This window comes from Rhopalosiphum maidis, chromosome 2, assembly GCF_003676215.2.
Source record: "Rhopalosiphum maidis isolate BTI-1 chromosome 2, ASM367621v3, whole genome shotgun sequence".
In the NCBI taxonomy this organism is placed as follows: Eukaryota; Metazoa; Arthropoda; class Insecta; order Hemiptera; family Aphididae; genus Rhopalosiphum; species Rhopalosiphum maidis.
In genome coordinates, this window is record NC_040878.1 from 32,466,027 (window position 1) to 32,486,197 (window position 20,171).

General features: G+C 25.3%; 1 protein-coding gene across 2 annotated transcripts in view; it reads left to right on the forward strand.

Moving 5' to 3' along the window:
- LOC113552170 (protein eva-1 homolog C) overlaps nt 1–19,791 on the forward strand; it is a 210,682-nt gene extending 190,891 nt beyond the window's left edge. The window contains exons 4-9 of one of the 2 annotated variants that reach the window (XM_026954903.1): nt 2,599–2,748; nt 3,267–3,410; nt 7,565–7,774; nt 9,707–9,844; nt 13,249–13,520; nt 19,024–19,791. In XM_026954903.1, the coding sequence (XP_026810704.1) occupies nt 2,599–2,748; nt 3,267–3,410; nt 7,565–7,774; nt 9,707–9,844; nt 13,249–13,520; nt 19,024–19,101 (992 nt within the window). In that variant the 3' untranslated portion in view covers nt 19,102–19,791. The remainder of the gene's footprint in view (nt 1–2,598; nt 2,749–3,266; nt 3,411–7,564; nt 7,775–9,706; nt 9,845–13,248; nt 13,521–19,023) is intronic. The other variant, XM_026954904.1, reaches the window with a different exon arrangement.
- Nucleotides 19,792–20,171: the final 380 nt, after the last annotated feature.

Consider the following 20,171-nt stretch of genomic DNA (forward strand, 5'->3'; position numbering starts at 1 on the left):
TTTGAAACCTTAGTAAAGTTACATCGCATTGATATTAAATATACTATATACGTGAAAAATTAAACCTTTATTTCGTGGTAGGGAACAATTAAAACGTTGTCTATCTCTGACGCATTATAACACTTGTTACAGTGACAGATTAATACCAAACGAGGGAAAGTGAAAAGATTTAAATATTAGTAATATTAGACAAGTTACTTAGTTCTATCGAAACAATAACCTAACATATATTGAAATAAAATGTTAATAATATATATTTTATATGTATAATATATTTTACTTAACCGAAAACCTGACAGCAGTATACGGGGCAAACGATGAAATGAGACTATTCGGCACATTAATATGTAACAGGATGAAGGATTATATAATTATTATAGATTTTTTTAAGTAATCAAAATATAGTTAGGTATACACTTATACTTATATGGTAGGAATCCGTGGTCATTTTAAAATGAATTAAGATGATACTTGTGTGTATAGATATATTATGTATATTATAATAGTAAAATATAAAAATTGGCGCAACTAGGGGGGCTTAGGGGGGCATAGTCCGCTCAAAATATATTTTAGCTCCCCACATGTTTTTAATTATATAAGATTTAATAATAATTTAAGCATAAAATAGAGAAAATGTGAGATACATTCTATGCAATATGACATAAAGAATTATTGTAACAGAATTATTCAAAAGTAAATTGTATAATAAATATAAAATATTAAAATGTATTTTTCAATATACATGATATAATTTAATAAAAATATTTTTATCTAATAACTATTATGTAGGCATGCGGCAGCGACCAATGGCATTGCGGCGATCACTGTCAAATAAAAAATGGACAAAAAAAATTATTTATTATTTTTAATATACCAAAAAAAGTACCCGTATTTATAAAGTTGTTACTATTGAAATGAAAATAATCTAAATGATCCTTCTAGTTTTTTGAGAAGCATGAATGTAAGTAAATTAAATTAGATATTTATTTGTGGGCTTGCAGCCCTCTAATATTTTAGACCTAGTTGCACCAATGAATATAAATATTGTAATACTGTAATGGTGTGAAACAATTAAACGTTTAAAATGTTTTGAAGATTACTAAAAAGAATATATAAATATTATCATAGTTTAAATTATTTAATTCATTTCTTGTAGTTATGAATTCTAGATTTTTTTTTAATAAAATTATAATTTTAAATATTAGCACATGCCCATGGTTAAGTCTAATTAAATAAGACAAAGTAAAAAAAGTGTTATTCACAATTAAAACTATTGTATATATTATATTATATATAAGGATTTAAATATGAAGATAAATCTAACTATAAAAATATTTTAAGAGATCAAAATAATACGCGTGAAAAATATTACTTATAACTACCATTTTAAATATTTAATACCAATGAAAAAAAAATTGTAATATGGATATTTTTACGATAAACAATCCTATAATTATTATGAAAACTATTTTTTTATTCAAGTAAGAGTATAAAATTAATATATAATTAGTAATTACTCTTGCATAATTTATTCAAATCGACTTACCTACATATTACAATTTGTAATCAGTGAAATTTTGTTTTTGTACTTAGTAATTATATATGTTTGTAAAAATATATTATTCTACAAATCAAATAACGTTTTTATGTTTATTTTCTCTAAACTAATATTTTATCTATTAAAAAGGATATCTTACTAAGTTATAAAAGATTATTATTATTTTAATTAACTTTTAATTAGGTTCTTCGGTATATTATTTTTAAAGCTAATATTTACGAAAGTTTCACAGAGTAGTTTACAGAATGTGTTTTATATTTCTCGTTGATTTTAACTAACCGTTAATTAATGTATGTCAAATTGTATAATCACTGTATCAATGATAATTATTAGTGAACAAAAATGCATCGTTATGTAATTGATACACATATCATTGTAAAATCAATGCATTCGTCGCTCTGCTCAGATCATAAAATTTAAATTTGGTACGAATTAAATTTTATTATAAATGTATTAATCTATATTTATTATTTTATTTTTAATAACTAACAACACAATAAAAACAGTTGTTTTAAACAGAAAATATTATTTTATAGTACCTACTTTATAAATTGCAAGAACTAAGAATAAAGATAAAAGAATAATATTTTTATATTTCTTTTTTCCTAATCAAGTTTCTTAAAAAACCATATTTTCTTATATGAATGTGTATACAACATTTTTATAAAACACAATTTTCAATTAAACTACATAAATTACTTTAGTTACACAAAATATCATTCAAAAATAAAATGAATTAAAACATTAAAGACAGTTACGGGTGTGAATAGTAAATTACAATAATATAATACACATTGTGCACTAAATAGTAAATTTAACCATTAAAATGACTATATTGGAGTCATTTCACAACAAACGTATATTGTCACGTTTCGAATTATTTTTTTCATTTTTCTCAACGCTTAACTTTTTACAAAGAATCGAAAATCAATAAACTTGTTTCATCAAATGCTCTTTTATACCAACGATGGCGATAACATTATATTATACGTATTTTGGCGTGATCCGTTCTGATATCAATTGTATTATTTTGTTAACAGTTGAGTTCAGGAGCAAAGTAGCATGTGAAAATGAGGTGGTCAACTTACAGTGCAATCCGAATTCGCGGTTAGCCATGTTCTCGGCGAGCTACGGCCGGACAGAGTACGAGAGTATTCAGTGTCCGCAACCACAAGGCGTTCCCGAAGAGAGTAAATATCATAATATTGTTATTTGTCTATTCCTAGACTGTCACAACTCAAAAATGTATTCTTTTCAACAGTACCTAATATTTAAAAAATTGAATAGCTCTTAAATTAACTATACAATTTCAAGTAAAGAAATTATGAAAATAGTTTTTGGAAATACTCGTAAACTTTAGTATAGATAAATTTTCATTGTATATTTTGATCGTTGTTTACATTGTTAAAAAAATATTTTTCAATTTAGAGTTGAATATGATACATTATCACATTTCGCTACGAAACAATATAACAGTAATCAATAATTTAACTATATTTTTTTAATTTAAAAAGTAAAACAATGGTGTAGAAATAGTTATTTTTCAATTTTTTTTTTATTTTTGAGTTGTTAAAGTCTTGAACTGGATGATCTCTTATGATATTATTATACCTGTATAATTACGATCAATTCGCTTTGTAAACACGATATGACGGTAATGTTAAAAATGTATTTTTGGACCCTGTTGAATCATTAAATTGTTTTCCAGCGTGCTTAGTGAGTTACGCGACGGAGACCGTGATGACTGTGTGCCACGGCAAAAGAAATTGCAGACTGGCGGCGGATGCTGCGACATTTGGCAACCCTTGCAAACCAGCTTCCAGGATGTACTTGAAAGTCGTCTACAACTGTGGTGAGTGTTTGAAGCTATTCCGTTGTACAATTTGCATTATAATACAGTAGATCGACAACAGGGTAATGAACCCCTGAAAGCAAAAAAGTAAAAAAAATAAATGTACGTTTTCTATCATCATGTATTATTAACGATCTTACACCATATATCAGTGGTGGACTGGCCCGGGTGGAGAGTGAGAAATATCCACTGTGGCCGCTACCGTGAGAGGCCCCTTCGTCATCGTCTAATTTTAATAAAAATAATAGTATATTTGATTATTAAATTAACAATTATAGACAATAACACACAATCCTATCTATATTCTATAAAAGAATATAATGGTGTGTATTACCAATATTATAAACCGTGAATGGTAGCCTATGTATTCATAGATGTACGATATTTTGGAACACCTCCAAGGGGAGAGGTGGCTAGGGATCACTTCCCCCCCCAAGTTAGAATTTCTAAAATCTTGTAAATTGTTAAAAACAAAATTGCAAAAAAAAAAAAATTATACCATCGCCTATTTTACAAGTATGTTGTTAGAGGTATGTGCTTATTATCTACAGGTACTATGAAATATAAAATAAGCTACAATTATATAAAATATATTATGGTATTATATTATTATCAATATTATGACTTATCCCCGCCTCAGTCAAGTTTCTGGGCCACCCTTGACAAAACTTTTTTTAGAATAATTCAAGTCGGATAATAATATACACGTGGTCCCGACTATTATTACAGAGACACTAATATTATAGACATGTACACTTATATACTATATGTATGTTATAAAGTACCTATACTAGTCCGCAGATCGTAGGTAACAATGTATGCTATTTAGTTTCCAGTTCTTTTTTTTTAGATATCGTTAAGAAAGTTAAAGATCAATTAGAGAATTCTAGAAATAGGAAATATGGAATTGATTCCCGTGTCAAAATAAAGTGTACGAATTAGTTACCGATAAAAAAATACTGGTCGTCATACGACTGATCAAATTATTTCGCATACGTAAAAATAGTTTAAAAAATTTTGTAACTGATTATTCACCAAAAATGTGGATAATATTTTCATCTACTTCAAAACTATATTTTACGATGCTGTAATGGTACATATTGTTACAAACTGTTTAATGGAAAATTTAATTCAAAATGTTTTCCACCCACATAAATATTTTTTTATTAATTAGAAAAGAGACCTAATGTGAAATATATCTTAGACAAAGAAATACACTTGAACTCAAGAAGAACAGCTGAAAATGAAAAGTTAATTGATGAACAAAATAAAAGAAAAAAAATAAATGACTGCCAAATTCCAAGTAAACAATACATAAAAATAAATATACGTATACCACATTAATTGTTTTTATAATAATTTATTCAATTAATTTTAACTCACCTATTTTATATTGGGTTAGACTATTATTATATATCTTTATATTATTTATATTATTATAAGTACTGACAAATACGTATATTGCTTATATTTATATATAGATTCATACGCGTAAATTGGAGGGGGGCTTATGGGGGGGCTTAGCCCCCTGCATTTTTTTAAAAGTTTTTCAAGAAATTTAAGGTTATTTATTAGAGAAAATTATAAAATGTAAAACGTAATTTCTAATCAGGATATCCGATAAGTATATGTTATGTGAACATTTAAGCTTCATGTATGAATTTTGTATTGTATATTTCTAATAAAATTAAAATGATTGAGCTATAAGTTAATATTTTATAACGACAACGATAAAAAGTTATGTATTATAACATGCTGTTAAATAAAATAATTTTGAAGTTTTTATCTACATTTAATATAATAAATGTTATAATAAAATTGTAATATTTATATGTAGGGGGTGCGGGGGGCGAAGCCCTCCGCGGGCCTAGTCTATGTTTATAATTTTATCTCCCCCGCCCTTCTAACATGACAGATTTATACCTATGTGTAGATTGACTAGCAACACACATGTGTTCATTATCAATTTATAATATAATATACTATTTGTTCATCCATATTATTATAAAAATGAAAGTTTATAGGAAGCAATTCATAAGTTACACATAGACTACTAAGAAACCAATTCAATAATTTTATTAGGAACCAACTCGAATACGCCTTTTAAATTAAATAATTATATACTTTTATAGTTGTATTACACTTTTTATAAAAAAATACTATGAACAATAATAACCAATAAAAGTAATTTTCAACATATTTTCAATAACCTAAAAAACAAATATAGAGCATCAGCGCATTGGCCAAAATGGTGTACTATCCTAAGCGTTCTAACTTAAAAAAGAAGTAGAAGCACTGAACATCTATACTAAAAAAATCTGAAGAATTTGTATGAACATTCAGTCCTTCTAGCAGAGACCTCTTTACAAATCATTTTAATACGAAATACTTCTACGTGTATATTATATCTTACGTGTTATAGATAGATACCTACTAGTAATGCATTCCCGGAAAACGTATTGATGAAAAGCAAATATTATACTCGTCCAAAACGTTTACATTTCCCGCTTTCAAAAAGCGACATGTTGTAGTGTACCATATATTTTCTCAAACTCGAATTATTATTATTATTGTTATTATTATTAAATAAAGCAACAATATAGTTCACTACCTCGTGTCTATTTGTAATAATATGATGTATACACTACATTATCAATAACGCATTACATTTTTGAGTTATTAATATTACATTTAGTAAATATTTGTAGACTTGTACATAGAACTCCCGGTTTAGGATTAATATATTCCGAAAACTCTAATATTGTTTCATATTTCTATTGGTGCGAAATTCTAATAGGTTTCCTAAAACAATGCCATAATTATTTTATTGAATTAATTTCTAATTTTTAATTTTCGTATTACATAACTCATAATATGTCTATAGTAAAAAAATATTAATTGTTTTTTTCAACAACTATATTATAACTAATACAAGCTACAATTTAAAAAAAAAAATACAAATTAACACTAATTACATTTTCATAAAGAAAACCATCTTAATAGATTATTAATTTAAAAATAAATCTTAATGTCAATATTCTGAACTTATATATCTAATTGTATATCTTGATTAAATAATTATTTATAGAATCAAACATTCAAAGAAAAACCATTCACAATCCATATAATTTGATCCTTTTATGTTTTTATTTATTCAATATAATATAGTATGGTATTACCTATATTTAAAAGTTACGACTTCAATTATTTGTGCTAATTCGAAAATTTCCATTTGATAAATTAATTGAAACTATTTTATAACAAAATTGCACATATTCCATATTCCTTTGTATTATAATAGGCTAAATAGATTAATTTAATAGTTTTAATCAATATATATGAGATAAACTTACATAAAAATACTTTTCCATTTATTTAATAGTTTTCTGTTATACTCATACTCTATATTTATTCTAATCTACTTATCATCTTTTGGCGATTCTTGCGAAGTTATAAAAAATATATACGTTTTTATGTAGTTTCTAATACTAATCCATCATTTTATGTACTCTATCTACTTTAAAAATATTACATTTCATAATAATTACTTAATGTGACTATATGTAGTATTAGACAGCACTTATTGATGTACATATATATATATATATATATTACTATTATAACTAATACTTATAAAAAGCGATTTTCAAAAGCACATTTACTTGAAGTTTTTAGAAAGATGAAAAATTTTCAATAGTTTTTCTCTAAGTAATACATTTTGTTTTAATGGAACTACTTGTATAATTAAAAAAAAAAAAATAAAGCCTACATTAATTTTCAAAATAAAAAATTATTATCTAGAATATATTGATGGTTTGAAAAACATCTTTAAAATAATTTTTCTGATTAAGCAATTTACTAAATGTGTAATATGTATTAGGGATGAGTTCTAAATAATTGATGATTAATTTAAAATACGTATACACACAATAATACACTAATATTATACAAATAATATGTATTTAGTTGAAAACTTAGTTCAATTTAAAATGGCGTTTTTAATACCCCTTGGAGTGTACTAGTTTATTTTATTTGAAACTCTATTTTCCATGATGAACGATCCCATTTGAACCATAAACACAAAAAAAGTGATAAGACCCCGTGTTAACATATTGTAGACTAATCTACATTTTTTCGGTATTGGTTTTTTATAGTGCCCAGGAGAGTGTTAAAAGAACAATTCGAAGAGCCTGCTCATTCCGATGAACCAACTGTAATGGAACTGGACTACTTTGACAACCCTGGTGTAGCCCCCGTACAACCATTCGAATCCTTATCCCATCCCGCCAACGACCCTAGGACTAGGTATAACGAGTCAGCCGCCGATCCCGTTGGGCATGAAAATTCATCTAGTTCGTCACTGGGTAAGCATAAAAATTATTGATTTATTATTATTTCTAGCACAAAAATATCAGTAATAGAAAAATGTTGATATGGTTCTCGAATAACAAAAAATACTTACACTCGTAAGTCATAGCATAATATATTATACACGTAGGATATCGAATAAAAGTTTTTAGATTTAAAATTACTAGGAAACCGCAACAATACTCCATCACTTTAAATTAGTAATTTCTCGTGGGGCATATTCTATAAAATACAAATTAGTTAATACAGCGAACTTGTTGAAGACTGTTCAATGTTTAATTTTTCTAAAACGAATATAAGGTAAATCATTTAAATAAATCCGACTATAATCATTATATTTAAAATTAATTAATTTTAAACGGTTATGTGTAATTTTAATTGATTTTTAAGCTTTTTATTTTATAAAAATATTTTTTTAAGCATTTTTAATTGCTGTAATATTATCGATAATTTAAATAAAATTAATAGTTATTTTTCAATGTTCAATGAGTTGATTGGTAGGCGTTTAAAAATTGTCCAATATAATATTACCTATTTACAAATGTCATTTACATACATTTATTTTAATGTTAGACAATTATATAAAAATATGAGTAATACTGGAGAATACCTAAAACTAACGAACAGGGATTATTAGTATATCAGGAAATGTAATCAATGCAACGAAAGCGCCGTTGACCGTCAATTAAATTTTTTTTATTAAAATAGGTGTTATATTTTTTTGTCATGTATTATTTCTTTCTCGATAATAATGTTTATACAAAAAAATTAATATTTGAATTTCATTTGTATAATACGTTTAAATTATTCTAATGTGACTCAAAAAAAATATCTAAATATAATAAACTTAACCATTACGCACACTGTAAATTAAAAATATGAATCTAAATAATTTTGACAGGTATTTTAAATTAACCCTTGCCAAACTCAAAACTATCAACTAGTTAATAAATATGTGTTACTATAATTTAAAAAATAAAATTCGATCTATATAGTTTATTTTTATTTTAAAATACGATTACAATCATACTCCTAGCATATTATTAAATATTACCTAATATTTACTTACCAGTAAACTCTTCAATAAAATATTCACAAACTGAAGTTATAAAGACTGCAGTGAAATTCATAAAAATGTATATTTAACAATAATACAATGAATTCTACATCTGTACATTATACAATACCGAATAACCTTGTTTTCTTTTTATTAAAAAAGTATTTTTTTAAAAATTCAAAATTAAATTATAGCGAGATGAGAACTACCTACTTATTGGAATATAATTAAGTTTATATTTTCTTAACTGTATTAATAAAAATGAGAAAAACAAAATAAATTAAAAATATTTCCACCGCAGTTGTACGTTACACACTTACACTAAACAATCTGTGATATTATAATCTTATTTAACGTAATTAATTTCAATTAAAAACTATTATAAGACTCCCCGTTGTTGTCTATACCATTTTACAAAAGCATTATTCGATTATTTGAGAACACATTATCTTCGTTTTGTCACGCTCTTCAGGATAATAATTTTAATATTAAAATGGTTTGATGAATATTGCTAATTCTGCTTGTTACTAACCCATTGACGCGCTATTAATATAATATTACATGCTGATCTCTATCACCGCAGCAGGCAATGCAATAACAATTTTGTAATAATGGTTAATTGTAAAATATTGCTAGCGCTACGTACCTATACACAATACACACACACACACACACACAACTATAATACATATTACCTACACTATATTGTCACTTGCGCTGCGGCTTTTAAGTTATCAGTATTTAGCACACGCGCTGGTGCACGGTCATCGCTACCACTGTATAAATGGAACACAAACACCTACGCTTTTGGGTGAAAAATTTCACAGAAAATATTTATTGACAAATCTCATTTCCATATTGTGAACATTAGGTACGATATCTCGGCATACGTATCAACAGTCCACGTCGAATCCGGTACAAAATATTACCACAATCAAGACGGCTGATCCGAATACCGTCTTAGCTAACATCGTTACTTTTGGTTACATTTCTTACAAGATTATGTACAGTAAGTGAAATATTAATGACTGGTTTGAACGGCATTGTGGAAATAAGCGTAATCTGTCAACAAAATAAAATAAAATTTAATTAATTTAAAATAAACAATGAAGGTAACTTATTGAAAAATAATTTAACAACTAACTGTACTTAACCAAATTAATTTTCCATATTTTTATGTAGTACTAGTAGTACTACATTGCTTCATAAAATATATATAAGATTGGTTTAAATCAATATAAAAACAGATTTCTGAAAATTGTTTCAAACTATTGCTAAAAAAATGTTGAGTTAAAAAACTTTTTAATAACTTATCAATTCAATTATTTCTTTTAACAAATATTTTGATGATATTTACAACAATTGCATCGCTTCCCAGAATAAAATATAAGAAGAAAATCTCAAAAAATAAAATAACAAAAAAATAAAGATAATAAAGTAGGTACCAAATTGCTTATACGAAACCCCTATAAATATGATATTCGTGTTTTCGTGTTTTCGTGTAAAACATTTGCAAATATTACACAGGTACAGTATAAAATATTATTATTTCAATATAACTAGAAATTCGTACAAATTCTAAAATAAATATTTAGCTTTATGAATAATACTAATAATACATAAAAGACTTTAAAAAAGTAAAAACCGGGGATAAATGTTGATATTTCTATTAAAATGTTTATACTTTACTTTCAAAAAATCTATAGCTATGTTATATAATGTTGAAAAATTGAAATATTTGATTATGAAATGAACATAAAAATATACGTATATCAATAAAATACAACTTAACAACAACAACAAAACCAGGATATCGTTCTGCTATATCTATTACTTCGATTGTACCTAGGCAGGTAGGCCATTGTTATAGGTGTTTTAAATTTGAATTCAATGATAAATCATTCCATAGGTATGGAAAACGGTTTTAAGCGGAGCCGGTGCATCACTGTATCATTATACCAGTCTTTGTTTCTAATGCTATTTTATAATTTATTTTTACAACTATTGCTGTAGATTGAATTGGTTTTATCAAAAACATCGTTTCAATTATTAAAATAATATTATATTATATATTATTATTATCATTATTAACTTCTTCTAAGTCAATACCGACGTACGGTTAACTAGTATAAATAAGTTCATGGTATTAATGAATGAAAATTAGTCAAAATATTTTGAAAATTTTCAACAAAAAACAATTAATTATATGAGTTAAAACGAAAAGTTTTATGCCCCTGCGATTAATAATTTTTAAAATTATAACATAATATTTAAAATTGTTATTTTTCGTTCAAGTAACCAATTTTATCAAAATTAGAAATTCAAATATTAATAAACAAAAAATCATAACCAAGCCTATGTGTCATATTTTCGATATTTTTAGAAAGTTTTGAGATGAACTTTATACTAAATTTTCAAGCCTTAAGAGTAAACATTTACAATTTAATGAAATTTCAACTTTTAAATAACTTGAAATAATTTATAATTTAAACGAATTTAGTCAAAATTTGATCTTACTAAACGCTTATAAAAAAAGTTATGCATTTATATTTTTGATACTTTTTAATCACTATAAAACAAATTATCAGGAAACTTGTATTAAAATATGTTCAAACTTTTAACTGAGTATACAAATGTGTATAAATAGCTCAAAATGAGCCAAAATATTTTGAAAATGATACCACTTGTATAAATATAAAATGCTAATATAAATATTTGGTAAAAATCTCAATTTTGCTAAAAATTGTTTTCGCGTAAATATTTCCATTTTTCCGTTATTTTTTGTTATTTTTAACCCTAAAAATACCAATTAGATCCAATTTTCTACCAAAAACCACTCTTATAGTTGAAAATTGAAATATTTTTTCCATAATATAAAAAATGTCTACAGGTACAAAAAGTTTTTTTAAAAAACACATAATCATACACAACCAATATATTCATCATTCTCCTCAGTCTGGAATTATATTTCAACATTATTATTAGAAATGAGAAGTTATAGAACTTGCATAAATCCGTTTCATAACCTAGCATGTTAATTTTTGTTTTTTGTATATTTTTGCATATTTGGATATACTTTTTAAGAATAGCATATTAAACGTTTTTTCGTGCATAAAAATGCATATTTAGTTAATATTATTGAAGATTATACAAATATTTTAATCAAATATTTTACTTAAATCAAAATATAATAGAATAGAATAATACTTACCAAAACACTGGTATGTACATACTGTATATCGCACACCTAGATGCCAGATAAAAAAGGTTCGCTGGCCGAAAGTGGATAAGTATATAATGCTATATATTATCGTATAATTATTTTAAATATACAGAAATTGAACCAAGAAGTCGTCGATTAAATGTTAAAATTTTGACGTTGTTTATAAATTGTATTATATTATATTATTTTTATTAATAATTAAAAATGTTATGCATATTTTCGATTTTTTGGCATGTTTTGTTTTTTTTTCTGCATATTTTTCGACATATTTTTGTTTTTTTTTTTTTGTGCATATTTTGCCAATTTTTCCTCCTATAACTTCTCATCTCTAATTATTATTATACATATACCTAACATAGTTAAAAATAATTACATTCCATAAAACTGAAACCAATTATTTTGTAATCACACTGTTTTATTACATTTTGACTATAATAACGAATGTTATAAGGAGGTTGTAGATAGCTCATATTATATACAACCGCGTATAGTACTGTAAAACTGATAAAAATGTACCCTCAACAAATGATATCTGATTTTTTCACAATGTTATATTTTATAAATTCGTTTCCTATAAAAGACAAAAAACTAATACCAATATAATAATATTATGCCAAAGTGACTTTGTCGTTTTTTATTTTTTATCATTATTGCTATTATTATTGAACATTGGACTTTTATTTAAAAATGCATACTGAAATAAAGGTATCTATAATATGACCCAACGGTAGACCTTAAATTAATAAACGTAGCATCAAAGTCAGTATATATTATAAAGGTTATGTAATGCGGCCAACTTCAACACAGCCCTAATCTCACATGCCACGTGCGTTAACCGCTCTCAGTGGTGCTGGGACTGTGCTTATAATACAGTCAAGACATAAGTCAGACAATCGAACCACTCCACCATAATAATAATAATATGCTTCGTAGTATTATACCCACTATCTATAGCCGCAATACGATGTCTAATACAGAAAATATTATAGACTCGCCGAATGCATTACGAATTTGTTTTTTGTCCGCCACGTCACGCGTCGTTTCGATATAATAGATAGATTATTGTCGATGTTTCGCGAGTCGTTTTTTTCGTATACAATCTATAATAATAATTAGGCACTGTTGTTGTTGTTGTACGTGGTGTATGTATAAAAAAATGTATTGTTGATTTTTATGTATTTTTTGTTTAGAAAAACAAGACAAGTTTTACTTATACTTGGGCGGTGGATTAATTGGCGGCCTGTTGTCCATATTGTGTGTTGTGGCGGCCAAATACGTCTGGCAGCGTTCCAGGAGACATTTGGACAACAAACATAAGTCCGATAACACCAGCCATGACATGTCAATCGACCCAAATGCATTTGGCGATAATATTAGCGAAGTAGACGCCGATATTGATCTAACGGATATTACGCAATTTCCCATCACCGTTATACCCACACAACAGTTATCGCCAAGTGAAGTAAGAGATTTATTATTATGATAATTAAAATTTTGTATTCCTAAAAGACAAAATATGATATGTAAGAATTCAAAATAGAATATAGTAGATGAAACTCTTGAATGTTTTTGAGCAGAACTTTAAACTGATTTTTAAAAGGTTACAACAAATAAGATGTACATTTTATAAATCATTTAGTAATTAAAAAATTCAAATATTTACTCACCAACGAATTAAATAAGTATTCAGTACTCTGCACAAAGAGAGGAAGTTATTTTATTTTTATTTTATGTATAATAGGAGGGAGTAAACGTATAACTTACTTCTCATTGGGTATATAACCTCTGCAGCCTTATAAATTATATAGGTACATTATCTGGTTTTTTTTTTAAATTTAAACATTTAAAGTACAGTGGTTTAACATTTTTAATCAAAACTTATCTATACACTACTATTATTTAATTAAAAATTACATTCATTTGTTCCAAAATGAAGAGAAATATAGTAAACTGTGATTGTCTGGTAAACCCGTACACAGATCCTAAATTGGTACTAAAGCGTGTAGATTTACCAACCGAATAGTTTAAATTCACACACTTACAGAATACAGAACCTACGTAAATTCAATTTACTATAAAAAAGAGTAAATTTGTCTCGATTACCTAATAACTGAATCTACATAAATTTCATTAGCTAGTAGACCTATGCATATTAACACTTAAACAATAAGTATTTAGATGAACTTCATTGATCCATAAAAATAAGAAAATAACTCAACAATAAGGTAACACTAATAAGTTATTAGTAATAAACTAATAACGCAGCACATCCTCGTAATAACTATTAACTCTGTGTTATTCATATAACTATAACAATTTTATTTTAAAACTCAAGTTTTTTTTTATTTTACTTAAGTATAAGCATTTCTATAATATTTCCCATCAATACAAAATTATTTTGTTGCTCCATTTTTATAGTAGCTACAATTGTAAATTAACTTATCGATACTTCGATATGTAAACAATCAGTTTGCAATTTGCATAATGTTATTAGTGAATATCGTTAAATTACGTGTATTAATTATTTATTAAGCATACTATGCAACAGAAATGTAAATAAAACAATAAACATATTAACAATACCAGATAAATAAAGTTTATAAAATTTGTAAAAAATTGACTTGCAAAAAAAATAATACAGCGTGTAAAAGCTAATCGAAAACAATCAATATTTCTGCGCAGAGTCCTATAATTTAAATTTTGTTTTTTAATTGGTGCTCATGGCATAAAAATATACATGTTTTGGCATATACATTTTTTTTTAACTTAATAAGACATGCGCATGCACAGTACAACTTTTTTTTTAATAGAAACCAGCTATATTTTAACCTCTTATTATTTTTTTAATGAATTTTGGTAGTTTAACCAATTCTGTAAGTCCAGAATTTGCCAAGTTACAGAAATTCAACAAAAAAAGCTACAAAATGCTCACGATTTTCAGTATCTTAACTCTAACTGATAATAATTATTCTAGGATTGTTTAGGCTTGACATTTTCAACCTTATTTATTAAGAAGATATTTAAAAACTTTTATAATTTTATCTACTGTATAATTTTCATTTTATTTGTGTATAAATTTTAACTTACAGCAGAAAAAATTTAAATTTTTGTCTAAACCAGTCATCATTTAATTTTGTATAAAACTGTCATACAGATCAATTTTTATTTTAAGGTAAATGCTTAATGTTTAATTTAATAACGCCCGATAAAATACGATAAATATTAGATTACGTTTTTATTCCAATTTAAAATAGCATATGTCATTAATTTGAACAACTTTATATCCAATTAATTAATAACTAAATAAATTTATAACTTATAAAAGAAATAAATTTGTTATTAAATATTAATAAATTCCAATAGATCCATTAAATCTAACAAAATAAATAACATACTTATTACGTTTTTTTTTTTTACTATACGTTATAATTTACAAACAAATTTAAGTGAAAATTATACAGAAGGTAGTTAAAATTATAAAGGCGTTTAGATATCACCTTAATGAATATAGGGGTGAGAATGTCAAGACTAAACAATCCTAGAATAATAGTTGAAAACTAAAAATCACGCACATTTTGTAAATGTTTTTTTTTTAATTGTTATAATTTAGTCAATTTTGGACTTAGAAAGTTTTATAAACTACCGAAATTCATTAAAAATTTATAGGCAAAAAATAGTGGTTAAATTAGGTGGTTGCCCCATAATAGGCCATAAAAATGTGTATTTATATGTCATAAAAACTAACTAAGAAACAAAATTTAAATTGCAGGACTCTACGCAGAGATATTGAGTGTTCTCTATTAGCTTTTACACACTGTATATTGTGTAAAACTGGAATTATTGCTAGTATCTTTTTGATGATTAAAAATAAATATAAAGGTATCATTTAAAATAATAAAGTAAAGGTATACAATTTGTATGGCAAGTTCAAGATTTCCATCAAAATTAAAAATAGAACACACAACATGCGATTAAAACAATTTGTAGAAAATACCATGATTAGTTATAATAAATGATCAAATTTAATTTTAAATATACTTACTAAAGGAATAAAAAATAAAAGATCAGAAACTACTTTGTTAGCTTACTTCTTTTAAAACAAATAAATAAAAACTACAGTTATATACGTTATTTAATATTCTATAGTAAATAATAATAATATAATATGTAGAAAACATTTTATAATCAATTTTAATATAAATATAAACATTTATATAGTAGATAATTATTATTTATAGTCACTTTAAGTAATAAAAATAAAATTCAAACAAGTAAGTAAAGAAATTTTTTTTGTTTTTGATTACTTGAGTTGTTATTTTATTTTCTATGTTTAATTCGAGTTATCGAATTGTACATAATAATTCCAGCAACTCACAAAATCTTAAAGAAAAAATTTTAATCAAAAAAAAAAAAAGGATGGAATATTGTCTATACTCTATACACTATAATTGTTTATCGTATGGCAAACGTATAAACTTATTATTACCTATTATAACTTATTCTGTATTTTCATGATCAAGAAAATAATGAAAATCGTCGGAAACTGTCGTATTTAATTAAAAATACATTGAAAATAATGTATATGCACGTATAACTTTGCCTTGGTTTCTAAAAGATGTTATTAATAATAATTAATAAGATTATAAATTTAAATTTATCTTAATTTATAATTTTATATGGAGCAAGTAATCTCTATCAATTAATAATGTTTTATATGTATTTCAGTGTTATCAAAATTCCTGTTAAAAAGATTATAGAGTAATATGCACTCAAAAAGTTTCAAATTGTTTCCATAACATATCATATCGATCATTTATTTATAAAACATATATGGTGCTCCGAAAAAATTAATTTTTGAATTTAATAGAAAATGGGTAAATTATTAAAAAAAAACCTAATTTATAAATAATTCAGCTGGTAACACGGGTTCGATCTATTCAGCGGGGGGAGGCTGTTTGTAGTGTTATAGTTAATTATTAAATTTCCAATAAAAATAAACGTTGAAATAGTTATTGGGTTGAAGAAATAATTAAATCTTCAGTCTATAAAAATAATGTATATTGTAAACAAGGTATAGGTACCTATAGGTACAAGTATAGATACTGATGTGTTAAAAAAGATTTAGACCCATTTCGCCGAATCCCATCTCGCCAAAAACCCATCCAATCCAATCTCATCTCGCCGAAATAAATCATTTCACGAATCTTATTTCGCCGAATCATAATAAAATAAATTTTTAATTCGTTTTATGTTAAAAAAATATTTATTTTATTTTTATCGTCAGCTTAAAAAATTGTTTATCATTATTACATTTACATATTTAGTAAAATATATTAACATTCGTCAAACATTGTTATAGTGGCTGCAGACTAAAGAGGTTGACTGTGGTTAAACACATCATTAATAAAAATAATAATTTATCCATTAATAATACGTAGACATTGATACAATATTGTCATATTTAAAACATTTTAAACTATAGTTAAGTAAACTACGTGTATGAATTTTGTAAGAGTTAATTCCCACATTAGAGGTATGTGTAGTGCCTATATCCAAGCTCTGATGAGTAAAATCTAGGCTTTTTCGGCAAACTGGGATTTAACGAAATAGAATTTGATGAAATGGGACGAAACAATTAAAAAATACCCACCCTGAAATTCTTACTGAAATATTACTAGTTTTTTATAGTTCATAATCTATGATAAATTACTGTATGTAGAATTAAAATTAAAATTTTAAATTAATTAAAATTAAAAATATGATATTTAATATTTATACAAATAAATATTGTAATAGCAGATACCTTAGCTTATTATTGATGTTTTTTAAGTCAGTTGTTACAAAAATCTATACATAATGTGTAAACACGTGTTAAAAAATATGTATTTTAAAATGAGCTATTAAATTTATAACGGTGTAAAATTACTTTTAAATTAATAAACATTTACCTAATGTATATAGTGTATAATATAGTAGCTGCCCATGTATGTAACAGAACAATACGGTTTTACATCTAACTTAAAAACGACTTTAAATAAACATAAATTTAAAAAGTTTTTTACATTGAACCAGACTTAAACCACGAAATGTTAAATTCAATTGTGGATAGTTAAAAATATACTTAAGGCCGTAAATATCAGTTTTCAACAAATTCCATACAACATATAAGAGACCTAACATTAACGTTAAGTCGTAACATTATCTAATGTGTGACCGTGTAATAGATGTTACACAGTTATGCAAAAATGTATGAGGATTTTTCCAGTAGAATAAAACAAAATAAAAAACACACAAGACAGTGAAATATGGAAAATATTATGATTTTTATACAACTATTTTAAAGCTCTAATAAAATATAAAATTATCCATAACGTGTCTACTTTAAGCTATCATAATAATACAATTGATGCAGCTTTAATAATTCTAAGTTCCAACTATTTAAACTATACATTAATATTAAATATTTATGATATTTCAAAAAATTATTAATATTTTTTATAGGGTCACAAAAGACTCTTAATACTCTTAATTGTAAAACAAAAAAAAAAATGAGATTTTTTTCTTTATATATTTTAGCAAATTAAGATAAATCTCATAATTATAAAATAGAAAATATGTGACCAACTGTGTACTAACAATACATTTCTAAGCTATTCATCACAATTTTTAAAATTCTTATTAGGTACACTATCTTTGTTCGAAACTTTTTTGGCGAAAATCCCTCGTATTTATCTTACTAGCTCTTTTGAGAATTAATGATGAGTTAATTATATTCAATAATTCTACAAAAAATAAATAAATAATAAGTACCTGCATCTATACGCAAAACTGTTATATTTAGAGTTGCTTTAATATAATTTTCAACAATTATGAACATAATTGACGTCTCAAATGTATTTTAATCACGTTTAAAATTTAAATTATGTACGATTAATCGTGGTTTCAATATTTTGTTGCCAATATAGGTGGTGAGATATGGAAACGAAGGTATTGCGCCCAAAAGTCTGTGTAGGAATGACAGCTCGCAATATTATTATGGATGACAAAATGGCGGCAAGGAGACGGTCAGCCGGCTGCCTTGCTCATCCCAAACGCCAGCAAATCCTGCCGCATCAAGAATGTATTGTTTCTAATGAACGGGATTGTTGCTTGCCCAAGAATGAGCTTAGCAAAACCCAACTAAAAGACTTTCGAATTTATTTTAGTCTATAACTTCTTTTATTTATGTATAATGTATATATATAAATAAATATCTGCGTATCAGTCGAATCGTGTTATATAATTTTAAGTAATTATTATATAATTAATTTACCGGTAATTTAATAAACTCAAAATTAATGAACGAGACCATTCGAGAAACGAATTGAGAACAATCGATATTGATGTAAAAATAATTATTGCAACAAATGAGTTTTTTATGATGTGAATATTGTGTAATATAAAAATGTGAAGAGGGTTACTACAGCTTGTTCATACAGACAATTCATATCCATTACCATAATGAATATGTTAGTATTGATTTTTTGCACTTAAAAATAACCGTAACCGACGAATAGAACCTCATAAAGTGATAGGTAATGACTAATTTGATAAATTTCAACATGAAAAGACACTTAATCTTGGTGGTATGTTATATTAACTTTTGACATGCAACATTATAATAAAACTTATTTTAAAACTATTTATTCATTATATAAACATAGAGTTTTTTTTAAATCCAAAATAAACGAATTCTAGGGATTGTTGTTTTTTAATTAATATGATATCTCGAAAAAATAATTTTATATTTAAATTAAATTAAATATAATAATACAATAAATATATAAATTAATATAAAAATACTTCCGGATAATTCACAGTTTTCACATTAACTTTAATTTGAGCGCTACAGCGATTTCCTGTACCTGTACAACATAAAAATAATTTTTATACATACAACATTCAAAATTATAACTTAATAAATTATAGCTTAAAAAAAAATTTTAGTTTAAATTTATAAATTAAATTTTTTTAACAGATAATATAATATATATGATATAATACATGTAGTCAACGATTTACTAATGAAAGATAACCTGTTTTTCTTTTGCAATCTTAATCAGGATTTAAAATG